At 40.0% G+C, this 15,601-nt stretch overlaps 1 protein-coding gene across 1 annotated transcript in view; it reads left to right on the top strand.

Moving 5' to 3' along the window:
- COL19A1 (collagen type XIX alpha 1 chain) overlaps positions 1–15,601 on the top strand; it is a 356,422-nt gene that overhangs the window by 298,704 nt on the left and 42,117 nt on the right. The window contains exons 23-34 of the mRNA XM_032650897.1: positions 910–963; positions 1,662–1,742; positions 2,518–2,562; positions 2,669–2,746; positions 4,303–4,338; positions 4,466–4,519; positions 4,620–4,673; positions 5,732–5,773; positions 9,814–9,918; positions 10,000–10,053; positions 10,299–10,352; positions 15,295–15,348. Of these exons, the coding sequence (XP_032506788.1) occupies positions 910–963; positions 1,662–1,742; positions 2,518–2,562; positions 2,669–2,746; positions 4,303–4,338; positions 4,466–4,519; positions 4,620–4,673; positions 5,732–5,773; positions 9,814–9,918; positions 10,000–10,053; positions 10,299–10,352; positions 15,295–15,348 (711 nt within the window). The remainder of the gene's footprint in view (positions 1–909; positions 964–1,661; positions 1,743–2,517; positions 2,563–2,668; positions 2,747–4,302; positions 4,339–4,465; positions 4,520–4,619; positions 4,674–5,731; positions 5,774–9,813; positions 9,919–9,999; positions 10,054–10,298; positions 10,353–15,294; positions 15,349–15,601) is intronic.

The raw sequence follows: 15,601 nt of genomic DNA, 5'->3' as shown, positions 1-15,601 counted from the left end.
GTGCACTTGAAAAGAATGTGTATTCTTCTGTTTTTTGATTGAATAAATGCACTTTCCTATCCATTCCCCCATGTCAGCTTTGTGTCCCTTGGACAATCTCCCTAGCCTTCTGACATCTTGGGAGCCAAAACCTCACTATCAATCCTCACTTGAGCAAAACGAGAAAAATGCTTGACCACCACTTCTTAACACTGATCTCTATCTGGCCATGATTTGAGTACCCTCCATGCAACTGTTAGAATCTCTCCTTTTCCCATCACCTTGGGAGCAGCCCCATGACATCTTGCTCTGTCCTCCGTGCTCCCTGACTGAGGCTCCAGGGGTTCATCTTTCAGCACGTTTGGTCACTTGGTACTTTGAACATTCACTTCATGAAGCAAATCTTTTTGTTGCACCCCCAAGCCATATAGTGAACCATTGAAGGTGTACCTAATGGAGAGATCTTACAAAAAGAAACATAATGCTGGTGGCACAGGTGGAGCCACAAGATGCCCAAGAAATGACATTAAGTGATAGTGGCTAGAGCTAAAATAGAGAATAAAATAAAAGAGCCTTTCTTGCCAAATCATAGTAAAAGCATATTTTCTATTTACCCCATTGTCTTTCTGAGTCATAGGGTGATGCCACCAAGAGCCATTCTTCCATGCCTTTTGGCAGTAATATGGATGGGGCATTTAATTCAGGTCTCCCTTTTAGTTTCTTTCTCATTACATTCAGGTTACCTCACTTGAAACAACAAGCCACATATTTTCATTAAGGTTTTTCTCTCTCCAGCAGACCAAAATCAACACGTTCCCATGTAGTTTGTGTGTTAAAATTCTGTTCTCCTGACAAAGACTCTCAGATAGAAATGTTATTACAATAAGAGATTTTCTAATTGCTCTCTCCCTTTTATTCTGAATTTTCTAGGGATTGCCAGGAGAACATGGTATCCCAGGAAAACAAGGCATTAAGGGTGAAAAGGTATAGCTTCCGTTTCACTCACTTTGTATATTAAGTAGCTGGGTAGGAGGAAGAGACAGAGGGTCATAAGGACACTGGGGGAGTGAAAGGACAGGCCAGGGCAGCTGGGATTGTGCAGGAGATAGATGTTCGCATAAATTATGGCATGAGCGTCATCCCTGGACACTGTGGCAGCCCAGGTTCTGGCACTGAAAATGCAATTTTACAGAATGAACTGCCTTAGAGTTGAAGATCTCAGGACTCAAAAAACCTGTTTCAGGCTCAGCTAACAACTCAGGTATAGACCTAAGAAGTCTCAATCTCTCAGTACCTGTTTCTTGATGTCTACGTGGAAATAGTATTTTAGTACTGAACCATTACTTGGGAATAACTTAAAGAAAACATAAAGGTCATCTAAAGAACCATATGAATAGATTTTTATATTTTTTGCATATCTATTTATACACGTACATACATTTCATGATACTGTAAACCTACCGTAACATAGCTCACCGCCAGATCTAGGTGCACTTAAGATAACAGAACAGTGTCCGCGTGGATGGGACACTCAGTACATATAGTGGAATGAGTGAGTGAATGGGTGAGAGAACGCAGTGTGACTGGCTATGGTGACAACTTAATACTATGGAAACTGCTGCCTCTACCCGTCCCACCATGAACCTGAGTGATGAAGTGAGAACCTTACCTTGTTTCCTCAGGGAGACCCAGGTGGGATTATAGGCCCTCCAGGTCCAAAAGGTGAGGCTGGTCCTCCAGGAAAAAGCCTGCCAGGGGAACCAGTAAGTACCAATCCTTTTACTAACATTTCCTTTGAAAGCTGATTAATTACTGTTTGTGTGTTCCCAGTTTCAGACCACAGGCATAGGAATGTTTAGGTCTGCAGAAAAAGAAGTGTTCATCTTATTCTTTAGATCAGAGGTCTAATCTTTTTGGGAATTTGATGCAAGCAAAGGGCTCTCATCTGAAGAAAAGGCACACACATGCACCATTTTTCATACAATTCTGGGAGATTCATAGGCACCCCTGAAGCTTCTGCAGGGACTGTTTGGGGATCTATGAAGCCTAGTAAGGTTTGCTAGTTTTAAACCATAAACCTTCCTTGGACAATCTCTTAAAACAGAAGAACTGCCTGAAATTTCCCTTCTAGAGGCTCTGCATATATAGCCATAGGTGGTCATCTTTAAAAAATGTCCTTGTGGCCTGGGCTAATCCCAGGACATAGAAAACTGGATAGCTGGAAAATCCAACCCATATGGCTGTTTCATCTGCCTTTTTTTCTCCTCCCCTTTGACCTTTTATGTGAACAGTAATAAATAATTCTCAATATCAGATGCCTCATTTTAAAGATGAAAACATCTTATATTTTAAAGTAACTATACAAAATCTGTAGCCTAGTGAAATTTGTGTTCCCTCTTCCTTACTATTTCACAGAAAAGGTTTATTCAAAAAAGATGAAGAGCAATGAAATATTTTTGAGTTATGACTTCTAAGATGTAATTAACCTTTTTAGGAAAAGAAATGTATTCACTTCCTTTTCTCTTCTTTTTCTTTTAGGGATTAGATGGAAATCCTGGAGCACCTGGCCCGCGAGGGCCAAAGGTAAAAATATCTTAGATAATTTTTAAAGAATTAATAATTAACGAAATATAACTGGAAAATCCATGTCCCTTGAGCCTCACACTAACAGAAGCATCTAATTGCACAGGGAGAAAGAGGACTGCCAGGTATCCACGGCTCCCCAGGTGACATAGGCCCCCCAGGGATAGGAATTCCTGGCCGAACTGTAAGTGAAATTCAATCAAGTTTTTGAAACCCTGTTGACCCAATGTTGTGAAATAAAATCCAGCAACAAATTTGAATACGGAGAAAAGAGTGAAATGGTCAGAGGAGATACAAAAAGTGCTAGTCAGAGAGCAAGAATTAATGGGCTTTGTGGTTATATCCTAAGCACAGAAGGTACCCACTGTTTGTTGACTTACAGATGCTAATCACACGTACACTGATTTTGAATTAGAAGAAGTTATTTAACACTTTATTCCTCCATTCTATATATTTAAAAGTACAAATGAGTGTAAGATTATGAGAATGCCCAATATTAGGATATTATATATTACTGTTTGTTTTTAATTAGAATAAAATGAAAAGTTACTTTTAAAGTGAATGGAGTGCCTATAAATGAGATGATATCAAAAATCTCTATGTAATATCTTAGAGAAGAGAGAATAGAGATAGTTTTTGATAGTTAAGACAAATAATAGAAAGTTTTTTGACGTGTTTTAGCTATAAGGGTAATAATGATAATAATGACCATTGTATGCATACTTGTGGACCAAATAGCAGTAAGAGATAAAACTTTTTATTTACTACGAAAAAAGATAAAAGATTTTGGGACAAGAAAAGTGAAGTAGATGGTTATCCCAAAGACATTAATTTGGAGATTGGCCTTATCGTGAGAGGTAAAAGAAGATGTAAATAGTGAATGGTTATATTGTGTGTGGCTGGTGTTTGATTTTCCAGGGTGAGAATATAAAGACCACTGGAGATGAGAGATTAAACAAAGTAAAAAAGTAGGTCAGGAAATTATTAGGGGAGTGAAGGAGGTTGAAGCGAAAAATAAACCAACGAACCAAAAATAACTTAAGCACACCGTATAAATAGAAAGGAAGCAAAAGGTAGCTTTGACAATATGAATATTTATTTAAAAGTAAGAAGGGAAAAGGCAATGAGCAGGTAGTGAAGCCAGGTGCTGAGACCCCAGCTCTTTATGCACCCAGGTGATCAGTCAGTTCCTCATCCAGGGGTCCATGGTCATGAGACAGGGATGGATCTGTCACCATTAGGTTCACTGATAATCTCCCAGCCTCATTTCAGCTACCCCAAATTCCAGTTTTCTAACATAGAAGAGAATAACTGAAGTTTTGTTTCCAGTTCCCGTCACTGAACACTGGTTCTGGCAATTTCCTCAGAGAAATGACTCCCAGTAAAAAGCAGGAAGGAGAGGAAGCCCCAGGCCGGTTACCCTGTGGCCGGCCAGTGTCTAGCAGACAGAACTTGGGCGTGTTGTTTGTGCGCCCGTGAGTGGGCAGGGACCGCCGGCGGGCTCGGGGGCCGCCCAGGTGTCTGAACACAGTCACGGTGGTGCTTCCAGCACTGCATCTGGTCAGGTGTTCACCTGCCACCCAGAACTCTTGGCCAGCTTTGCAGAGAGTTTTCAGAGTGTGCAGGGTGGCAAGCCCTGTTGTCCACTATGTAAATTACAGTACTTGGCCCTTTCTCCCACTTGGGTAATCTATGGACATTCCCAGCAGAATTCTGATCACTGAATCTCCTTCTCTTCAGGGCTCCCAAGGCCCAGCTGGAGAGCCAGGGATTCAGGTAAGCTACTTAACCAAGTTATCTGGCACAGCAAATCCATCTTGCTGACTGGGGGTGGGGGTGGGGGGGAATGGGGACAATTACTAAAAGACTATCCTTGTAAGTAACTATTTTCCCCCTTTGCCAGGGTCCTCGAGGTCTCCCTGGGTTGCCAGGAGCTCCAGGGACCCCAGGGAATGATGTAAGGACAGTTTTTACCTACTTCCCCTCTCCCCAACACCTGTCTTAATCTGAACCTGTGCCGAGGTGCAAAGATTTGAACATGCTGCTTCTGTTTTCAGGGAGCTCCTGGGAGGGATGGAAAGCCAGGGCTGCCAGGCCCCCCAGGTGACCCGGTATGTTGACAGTCTGTGCCTGATTTATGTATCTTTAATGCACGCAGCAGGCAAACAGCCTACCAAGCAAGTTTTGCTGTCCAGACTAATTAGAATGCTCAGTGACTGCTTAGTGATTTTGTTTATCCCCACTTTTTTGTAGAGGGGAAAAAAAATTCAAGCTACATCAGCATTTTTGTGTGTGTGACGAATACTTATTTCCCGAGGGTATAATTCAGCTGTACAATTTTTGCCCCAAGCTGAGCCTTGGTGTATAATGTCTCAATCCCATGGAAAATTGAGTTAAAATACAAAGCCACAGATTCTGTTCTTTCTAATGCTAGTGACGAAATGAACTTCATTTTTCTAAATGAAAGTCTGCGGGTAAGTTTCCCACAATATGGTACATATCTATTGATTCGGTGGCTTTAAGAATGCTGAAATGGTTCAATTACAAAACTGGCTTGAGTAGGCTTTTCAGAACAGGTTTAGGCACTAAATGGGTGTTCCAAAGTTTTATTTTAGGTTAAACCTTGCTTTGAGTGACAGTGAAATCCCTTTAAATAGCCTCCAAATTGGCAGTTATAATTTAAGAAGCCATATGGTATATGGCATTGTATTAAGAATTTTGTATAATAAAACCCAAATCTGGCCTCTCGGTTCTGAGTCTCACAAATCCTCCTACACCGTTTGAGCCTCATGTGCCATCATAAGTTACGTGCAGAGGCGTATCTTGGCCTTTAACTCCCTCACTGAGTGAATCATGTGTGTATGTGTATTGACTGGGAACCTTTAAAGCATTACTGGGGTTTACGGTGTCTCTCTGAAAGGACGCTTTAAGACACGAGGCCAAAGCACTGCCCGAGTCCTGTGTCTGTTTCTGGATAGGAAACATCATGTTGGCCAACCACCCTGATGGTGAGGCTCTTCTAAGCCCTACCATTTGTCACCATGGTGACAAATCTCAGCTGGCCTGGTGTTTTGAGGGAAAACATCTACATTCATTATGTTTGTATTGTATTGTGTGCCTGTATATGTATAATTACATGCATTGGGGTTTTTCTTCTCCTTATCCACAGATTGCACTTCCTCTCTTGGGAGACATTGGGGCCTTGTTCAAGGTACTCTGTGGCTACGTAAGAAATTATGTGTTAACTTCTGGGAAAAATCAGAAAGGAAATCTTTACGAGAATTTGAGTTAATTGCTTAGCCTGAATTAAAATTCAGTTTCTTAATGGCAGAACATCTTTCAGAGAGAGAAAGGAACACGTATCTGTATATGTCTAGTGCCACTTATACTAATTCCCCACTCTCTTCTTTACCAGCCTCTCATTTTGGGTGTGGAGGAACAGGGAGGCAGGGGAGGAGGTGGTAGTTCTGAGATGAGCTGCAGGAGAGGAATGGTGTCATTAGCACCCTTGAGTAGATGTTCTCTCTCTGCAGCAATAGCTTTCTCTTAATGGTGTTTACCCACCCAGGCTCATCACTATGAAACCCAGTCCTCCTCACGGTATCTGCCCTGGCCAGTCCAGGATGGAAAGCAATGCTGCTCAATAAACAGCTAGCTTGCAAGGCTGAGTTTTTATGTCATGGGATTTTACAAAGTGAGCTACAAAATTCCATAGCTGACAATTGCCCTAACACCTGTGACTCTATTAAATAAAAATGATCTCTACCTATTATCCACCTCACAGGGAATTAATCTTGCTACTGTTTTTTTTCTTTAATACTTTCCTCTATCTTATTTGTAAAACAGATGGGGGATGGTTGATAATAAGACACCTGGAGGTTGTGTATTTGCATGTTTCTTTGTGGAATGCTAAGACTGAACCCAAATGAAAGTCTGTCCCTTTATATTCCACTCAAACCTCATGTGTCGTATCTGTCAATGTATGAATGGACAGTATATCTGTACACACACACACGAGCTATGTGTGTGTATATGTGATCTATTTTATATTCCCAGCATTTAACCCAATGTTTCCTGCAATGACTTACTCAATAGTAGGCAGGCAAGAATATTTGTTGAATTGAATTCACAAGACTAGAATTCTAGTAAATATATTTGTCAGGTGATAAAGGTTTTGAGAATAGTATATGAATATAAATGTCAATGTAGATATAAATATAAATATATAGGGGGGGGTTTAAGACTTTCAAAAGCCAACATTTTCTCATAAGTCAGAAAATAGGGGCTTCCCTGGTGGCACAGTGGTTGAGAATCTGCCTGCTATTGCGGGGGACACGGGTTTGAGCCCCGGTCTGGGAAGATCCCATATGCCGCGGAGCAACTAGGCCCGTGAGCCACAACTACTGAGTCTGTGCGTCTGGAGCCTGTGCTCCGCAACAAGAGAGGCCGTGATAGTGAGAGGCCCGCGCACCGCGATGAAGAGTGGCCCCCGCTTGCCACAACTAGAGAAAGCCCTCGCACAGAAACAAAGACCCAACACAGCCCTAAATTAATTAATTAATTAATTAATTTTTAAAAAAAGAGCAAATCCTATTTTTTTTAAAAAATAGTATTTATGGGGGCTTCAGGAGGATCTTATGTTTATTGAGTTATGATTACATGCCAGGCAACACACTGCTTTACTCATATCATCTCACTTAACCTGCGCAAGAATCCCATGAGTTCAGGCTGTGGAGTTTCCCATTCTGTACACGAGAGACCTAAATTCTGAGGAGTTAAGTACCTTGCTCAGAGTCACACAGCCAGTAAGTGTGACATTAACACAGGAGTGCAGGTCCTCAGACGGTCAGTCTCATGTTCTCTACGAGGGCAGTGATGTTGGAAATGGCAGGATTGTAGGAGTTATATCATTGCGGAACAGTTAGGGCTCTTTAAGATCCAAAAAAATTATTGACTATCCTGATAGGATGTGGCAGCTCCCACTACAGACAAAAAGACTGCAAACAGGCTCTGACAGGGAAAAGAAACAGGGCTCCGATGGCCTCAGACATGGAAGTAGTCAACAGTTTCACCAGGGCAGCATCCCCTTAATAAATGCCCTTGCTGGGGTCCAGACCCAACATCACCTCATGGGGGTTTTGAGTCTCAGGGGAGCCAGTTGGCAAGAGGTGGGCAGGACCCCTGACTGAGTCCCAGCAAGCTGTATTCAGTAGGAGAGAAGCATGTAGTTCCCTAAAGCATATGGGAATTTTAATCCTAATCCTGTCACCCAGTACATTAACTGTCCCACTCTGTCTTAAAGTCTTTAGCGGACTTGATCGTCCTGCTTTCTGTTCTCAAAAACTGTGTTTGAATAAAGTGTTGAAAAGAACTGACATATTTCCCAGCCCGAATGATGTATACCTTCAAAGACCTTCCTCCAAGTTAATCCGTGTGTCAGTCCTTCTTTGAACAAGCTTGTGTATTAGCTAATAACTGCGTCTTTATCCTCTCCGTGAGAAAAATCTTAAAAGATATTTTTTCAAGAACCTTAATGAAATCCACTTTCCTTCATTTACCATTCTAGTAACTCTAACCTAAAGATGAGGTCAGTTTGAAATGACTCTAGAAAATCCTATTGACTTGTAATTATTTCCATTTTTTATGTTTTATTAAAACAATCATGAAACTACCACAACATTGTAAATCAACTATACTTCAATAAAAATCAATTGAATAATCCATCCTAAAATGTTACTTATATGCAAAGTAGAAATAGACCCACAGACATGGAAAACAAACTTATGGTTACCAAAGGGGAAACGGGGGAAGGGATAAATTAGGAGTTTGGGATTAACATATGAACATTACTGTATTCAATAGTTAACCAACGAAGACCTACTGTAGCACAGGGAACTATGCTCGATATTTTGCAATAACCTATAAGGGAAAAGAATCTGAAAAAGAGATATATATGTATATATAACTGAATCACTTTGCCATTTACCTGAAATTAACACAACATTGTGAATCAACTATACTTCAGTAAAAAAGCAATCAGTTGAATAATCCATTCTAAAATGTTACTATATATTGATGTGCCATGTTATAATGTCTACAGATACAGTAGACGTTCTTTATACTTTTTGAAATATGGAAAGCTTTTTGGTTCTCTGAAGTCCTCAAGCGTCTCTACCTTCACAGTTTTTCAGATTGAGTAGGGGTGGTTCTACAATTATGTATGTGCTTCTTAACTCCTGTACCAGCACATTACCTCAGTGGAATGATCCTAGTGGTAAAATTAGTTTGGGAAACTTTGCACGTTCCAACTCCTTCTCATGTATTCCAGCTCTAAGAAGAACAACCACAAAGAGAACTGTTCTAACCCAGCATTTTTTAGGCAAATTGCCTCAGAACCTTTTCAATATCATACAAAACTAGTCTTCCATGGAGCATATGTTTGGAAATCAAACTTGTGCTGATATACACTGGGTCAAAAATATTGAACTTCATGGCCTTTCTTGCCAGCTTCCCGTCAACGGCAAGCTTCCATTCCCTCTTTATGTTTAAGGATTCTTCCCTTTGGTTAAAAAGATGGAAGAATTGAGGCTTAGATTGTCCTACCTTTGGTCAATTGTTAAATTTAAGCTGTGTCCCCAACTCAGTAGTCCCTATTTTATGCCTTTCCTGATCATATTTTTATAACGGTTTATTTAAAAATAAGCCTCTGTAGGCTTTATGTGATAAGAAGTTTATCTTGTGAGTTCAGGTAACTAACTTGAAGCGTTTGTAGATCAGCTAAAGATTACAGAGAAGGCGATGGAAAGGTGATTCCACTTATATTTCCTATCTGCACTTGGATTTGACTTAGAAGTCAAGTCCCAGCCGCTCAAATAATTGTTTCCCACATGAGTGTTTCCCCTAACAAATAAAAGGTTAGTAAGCTGTGTTTAGGGTTCTCCAACTGATTGGGCTCTCAAAAGGGGAAATCTTTTCTTCACAGCTTTCTTTCTTTCTTTCTTCCTTCCTTTCTTTCTTTCTTTCTTTCTTTCTTTCTTTCTTTCTTTCTTTCTTTCTTATGACTTACGAGTTTATCTTTTAAAATAGTTTTTGCCTCCCCAAAAGTAGTCTTTCAAATTGAATAAATTAAGTTTCTGAAAGTAGAATGACATAGCAATGGCTATCACTCAACTCTCACAAAAGTTCAAAGAGAAGTTCAAATCCAATCAATGAATAATGAATCTCCAGTGACCTTATCTCTGTCTTCATTAGAACTTCTGTGGCAACTGCCAAGCCAGTGTCCCTGGGCTGAAAAGCAACAAAGGAGAAGAAGCAGGCGCTGGTGAGCCTGGACAGTTTGATTCTGTAGCCCAGAAGGTAAGAAGGGGGCTAAGTGTTGGTGGACCCTGGAGGTGACACATGGTGCCTTCTCTCAGCTGTGACTGCTCTGTCCTCTAGGGTGATGTAGGGCCACGAGGTCCTCCAGGAGTCCCAGGCAGAGAGGGACCAAAGGTAAGGAAGTCTCTCCTCTGTGCAACCTTTAATTCAGGGTAAGAAAAAGAAATACGTTTTAAAATACAGTCCTTTTTCTAAAAATATTTTGAAAAGGTGGTGTAAAAATCATTTGCAGATGTCATTTATTTTTCCCCGATTCTGTCCAAATGACATGCCCCAAGTGTCCTGAGAAGAGATATGTTCATTTTCCCAAAAGATGACAAAATGACTGAGTGTACTAACTAAATGTATTGTGTCTCTAGGGGAGCAAAGGAGAGCGAGGCTACCCCGGGATACGTGGGGAGAAAGGCAATGAGGTAAAAGGCTCTTCTCTGACCATGCAGCCCTACTGTTGATTCTTTCCATGTGACACAACAGAAGGACATCAATTTTCCATATCTCATGTTTGATGCTAAACAAATAGAAACAGAGACAGTTTTTTTCCAAGTGTTAACACATTTAAAATAATACGTTGATGCTTATTTTCAGTGATCCAGTTTCTGAGACAAGGGAATTCAAACACAAAGTTAACATATCAGTTACTACGTTTCTGTTTTCTCATAGCAGGTAACAATTCCAGCTCTCTCAAGATAAAAGCAAGAAGAAAGAGGAAAAGGAGATTTACTGAAAAGAATCCCAAAGTAGCTCATAGAATTGAAGGGATAGTCAGCAACCAGCCTAGGGATAGGGGCAGCTCCAGAATTCAGCAGAACTTCCCTGGGCCGCTGCTGCAACGTGGCTCAGTTTCACTGACCTTGGTTTGTTTGTATCTCTGCTCAACTTTCAAACTCTTGGGAGGAAGAAAAAAAAAAACTATCAAATGGGTCTGCTTGGACTGGTTTAAATCAGCTGCCCACCCTCCCACTAAGGTTCAAAGTCAAATGTGCTCTTGAGATGGTGGCATAATTTTCTGACTCTCAACCACACTGATGCTCAGGATAGCATTCTTTCCTGCATAATTCACATGAACTCTTAGAAAAACCAATTAGGATGATGAATTCTTGTTAGTTTAAACAGTTTTGATACTAATAATTCTTAATGAAAGTAAGTAAGCCATCTAGTAACCTTGATGTTAGTGCAGAAAATCAAAATGATATAAAGTAGATCTTTTTTTTTGAGTTGGAGTTATATATTTCACATTATAAATTATCATCGTTGTTATTGTTTTTAATTAACATGGATTCTATTCAAGAAAACTGTGAGGATTGGCTTGGTTTTTGTCCAAGTTAAAAATTGAAGAGCAAAGAAATACAACATTTCTTTTCATCTGTAAATAAAACAGTAAAGGCGGGCTTCCCTGGTGGCGCAGTGGTTAAGAGTCCGCCTGCCGATGCAGGGGACACGGGTTTGTGCCCCGGTCCGGAAGGATCCCGCATGCCGCGGAGCGGCTGGGCCCGTGAGCCATGGGCGCAGAGCCTGTGCGTCTGGAGCCTGTGCTCCGCAACGGGAGAGGCCACAGCAGTGAGAGGCCCGCGTATGGCAAAAAAAAAAAAACAGTAAAGGCATTTTATTTTCTAAATAAGGAAGAGTTATTGAGCTTTTGCATCTTCATGCTCCACAGAAAGCTGCACTAAAGTACAAGCACAGTGTCTGATTTTAATAGTCTAACAGCTTTTAACTGCCTAGACTCAAGAAGTAGGCTTTAAAGGTAATTGAGAATGTAATAACAAAAAGATCAGGAAATAATTGGAATTCAGGCTTTTTCATAAGTGACTCTAAATTAAATTTATTAGAAGTTAACTTTTATTGATTCTTCAGAATCCTTAGCACTCCTGGTGAACTGAAATCCCTCCTTAATCACTATTTTAGTGTGCTTTTCCTTAAGTACACCTTGCTGGTTCTTTAACACAGCGTACACAGACTTTGCACAAGACACTTAGACAATTCCAGCTAGTTCAGGAGGAGTTTCTCCACATCACATGAATAGTATGAATAAACCTGAAGTAACATACTAGCTCAGTTGGGCCTTTAGGGGGTAGCGGGGCAAGGCAGCTTGTCCCTCTCAGGCAGGTGGGAAATATTGAATATTATCTTGTCTTCTACTTGGACTCAGATACTCCCTTACATTTTAATTTGCTGATTTGTTTAAGTGAATGAAACTTTGCCCAAGAACATATGTATTTCCAGCTGGCCAATAAACTATACTATTTTAATATGCATATAATATCTAATCATACAAAATCTAAGATGTCTGTTCTACCGTTAGTGGAAAAGATGCAGAAGGACACCCTGTCTCTTTGAGGAATTCCCAATTATTATTTAATAATTTTCCAATGGTCGATTTAATCCATTTGGGAACTTAAAGAGAGGAGTTGCCTTTCGGTTTATTGCGCTTACAAAAGTGACATTACCCTCAATGGTTTTTACAGGTGTTGTTTCACAATGCAAGGTAGCAAATTAGCAGGTGCTGATAGAACACGGACTTACCTCTCATAGTCAGAGGGAATTCTTGCTTGGAATACAGGTCTTTCTACAATATTTTAGAATAATAATTGATAGATAGGACAGGAAAAATACTGTCAGCCATAAGTTGTAGCAATGGAAAAATAAATATTCTTGGTAGCAAGTGAGGTAGGACTTGCAAAATCAAAATATCAGAATAGGGAAAGTACTTAGCTCTAATGATCCTTGACTATGCAGTAAATTTTAATTTGTATTTTAGTTTGGTAAATATGCTAAATTGACTGTCCTACTCTTTAATAGGTATTTGTCTTCTTTAATGACCTTTCTTGTCTTGTAAAATTACCTGCTTGCCCTTTATATATCCATAGTAACTTTTACCCTTACTACAGAACTTCAGCTTGTTCAGAGAAAGATGGCTGAGAATGATTTCTTTTTATTTATGGACTGAGGTTTACTTTAAAGTTTAATGTGGTCATCAAAGGTTAATGAGTCCCAAGCTTATAAACTGGACTACCTAAAGACTCACTCAGCATCTCTAGACTGATTCAGTGTTGAGACTAAAAGTAGCAAAAAAAAAAAAAAAATACATATGAACACACATATCTTATACACGTACATACAGAGAGAATTTTATGGAAATGTGGGTGTTTTGAGATAAAGCAACTTGTGGCATAGCATTTATAATCTCCAGACATTTAGAGATCCATTCCAGAAGGAAATTTGTTTCCTTTCCACGTATAACCCCATAAACAAGTTAATGGTGGGGGAATAAAAAGAGTCAATACAACATGCCAGTGTGTACCGCCCACAAATGCACATGGGTACATGCACACACACACACACGCACACACACGCTGAGCGTTGCCAGTGAGGATGATACCATCTTGAAGAAAGTATATGTCCACATTAACACAAGTATACATAAGATTTTACCCAAGACTCTTGTTACATGAGGAATTTCGGCACATTCAAGGAGAGCCTTTCCAGCATTTCTTTACCTCCCATCACATGGAAAAACCTGAAGGAAAATATGATCCCATTAGGCATTAGATGGACAGACCTGGCAGAGCTTGGTCCTTAATCCCACTGATGCAAAGAACCTTGATCCTGTAGAACTTTGTTCCTCTAGAGCTCCCATAGATAACTATGTAGCAGTTTTACCATAGTCACTTCACCTGATATTTATAATATGTATAAAATGCATATTTCATCACAGTAAAGAGCAAAGGAATTTATTATAACAATGAATGGTTTGGCACTATAAAAGGATTACTCAGTAAAGAAAATTCAATCCTGAAAAAGTGGAACCGTTCAAAATAGAACTTGACACGTCATATGGTTATGTGAAATAATAAACGGGTATTTAAAAGTATATTTTTCCCATTGTAGAAATCATCTGAGTTCCTTATAGAAAACTTGAGAAATACACAAAAGCACTAAAAAGACAAAAGTTATTCCTATTTGTACTTCTCCGACTGTTGCTAAAAGTCAGATTGTTGTCCACAACCCCTCATCCACAATTCCAAAGTTCAAATGCCTCTGAAAACCCGGGAAATTTTTCCCAAGTTTGCAGCAAATTTATTTGGCAGCAAAGTCTGACCTGAAGTCTCATGGAGCTAGTCTATTCATCCCACTTGGTGAGACTATCATATGTTTTGCTATAGAAATATTTGTGTGTTTATTAGCAGGTACTGCCTCAGGTGCCATGGGAGTGTTATGTAATATCCAGTATGAGCACTGTGTTCCCTTTGAAACAAATCTGAAAATTCAGAACCCTGAAACACACCTGACACTAAAGTTTCCAGATAAGGCATTATGAGCCTCTATCAGTCTCATATTTTATGAAGTGCGTTTCTAAGTTTTTAATAATTTGGACCTTTATGTAACATTTTGTAACGTTTCCTTTTCTTTGTTATTCAATAGCTTTTGAAACATGGTTTTAACAGTTGCAAAACATTTCATATTATGGATTTTATGTAACTTATTTAACTAATATTCTTTTGCTGACTTACTTGGTAAAGGAACAAATTAATTACACGAGTTATCAGTTAATCTTACCAATTCTTCTTTGAATATATAAATGTATCCAGTATAATTAGCATGACGCTACAAATCTTAGGTGGGGCCTAAGAAGCTATCTCTTCACTTTTACCTTTAAGCCATTAAAGGGTTATAAATTTAAATTCGCCGATGAGGTGTATTTCTTGTAATGAACTGGCCGGCTAAACTAAATACTGGATCATAAAACAGAGTCCGTTGTTCCACCAACTGAAAGAAGCATTAGTGTAACCATGTATTTCTTTGATGGCATTCTGCTCATCTGAAATTTGTATTTTCATGCTTTAGCAGTGCCAGCTTCTCAAAGATGGCTATTGTCAATGGAGGAGCTCTGTGAGATCAGAAATGTTCTATGAATCACCAACACATTAAATTATGTTTGTAACAAATTCCATGTCGTGGCATTTTAGCTCGCCATCCTTACTCTTAGAAAACGGGAGTTTGCAGATGACAAATGTGTTTCTTGATTAGCCAACAAAGATGGGTAGTTTTCAATCGTCAAAATATTTGATGAACTAGGGCTTCCCTGGTGGCGCAGTGGTTGAGAGTCCACCTGCCGATGCAGGGGACACGGGTTCGTGCCCCGGTCCAGGAAGATCCCACATGCCGCGGAGCGGCTGGGCCCGTGAGCCATGGCCGCTGAGCCTGCGCGTCCGGAGCCTGTGCTCCGCAACGGAAGAGGCCACAGCAGTGAGAGGCCCGCATACCGCAAAAAAAAAAAAAAGAAAAAAATTTGATGAACTAAAATGCTTTGTTTCCAATGATATTACATTTTATGGTAGGAACTATCTCTTTTAGGGTCTTCAAGGCGTTCCAGGCCTTCCAGGTGCTCCTGGCCCGACTGGACCCCCTGTAAGTATTTGCTAAAATGGTCTCACTCAGAGTCCATGTCTGCTGGTATGACGCAAAGTGAACTAACATTCTTTATTGATTTTTGTTCTCTGTTCCTCTGTGTGGAGTATGCAGCTATTGCTGGGGAAAGTAGCATCCAACATCTCAGATTTTTGTTAGTATTCCTTAAGGCTGCTTGGGGTTGTGGAGACTTGTCATGAAAATTCTACCAGACCAGAAAGCAGACTGTGATGAAGCAAGTCTATTTGAATAG

Source organism: Phocoena sinus, chromosome 12, assembly GCF_008692025.1.
Source record: "Phocoena sinus isolate mPhoSin1 chromosome 12, mPhoSin1.pri, whole genome shotgun sequence".
Lineage (NCBI taxonomy): Eukaryota > Metazoa > Chordata > Mammalia > Artiodactyla > Phocoenidae > Phocoena > Phocoena sinus.
This window is presented reverse-complemented; position numbering and strand designations above follow the sequence as displayed.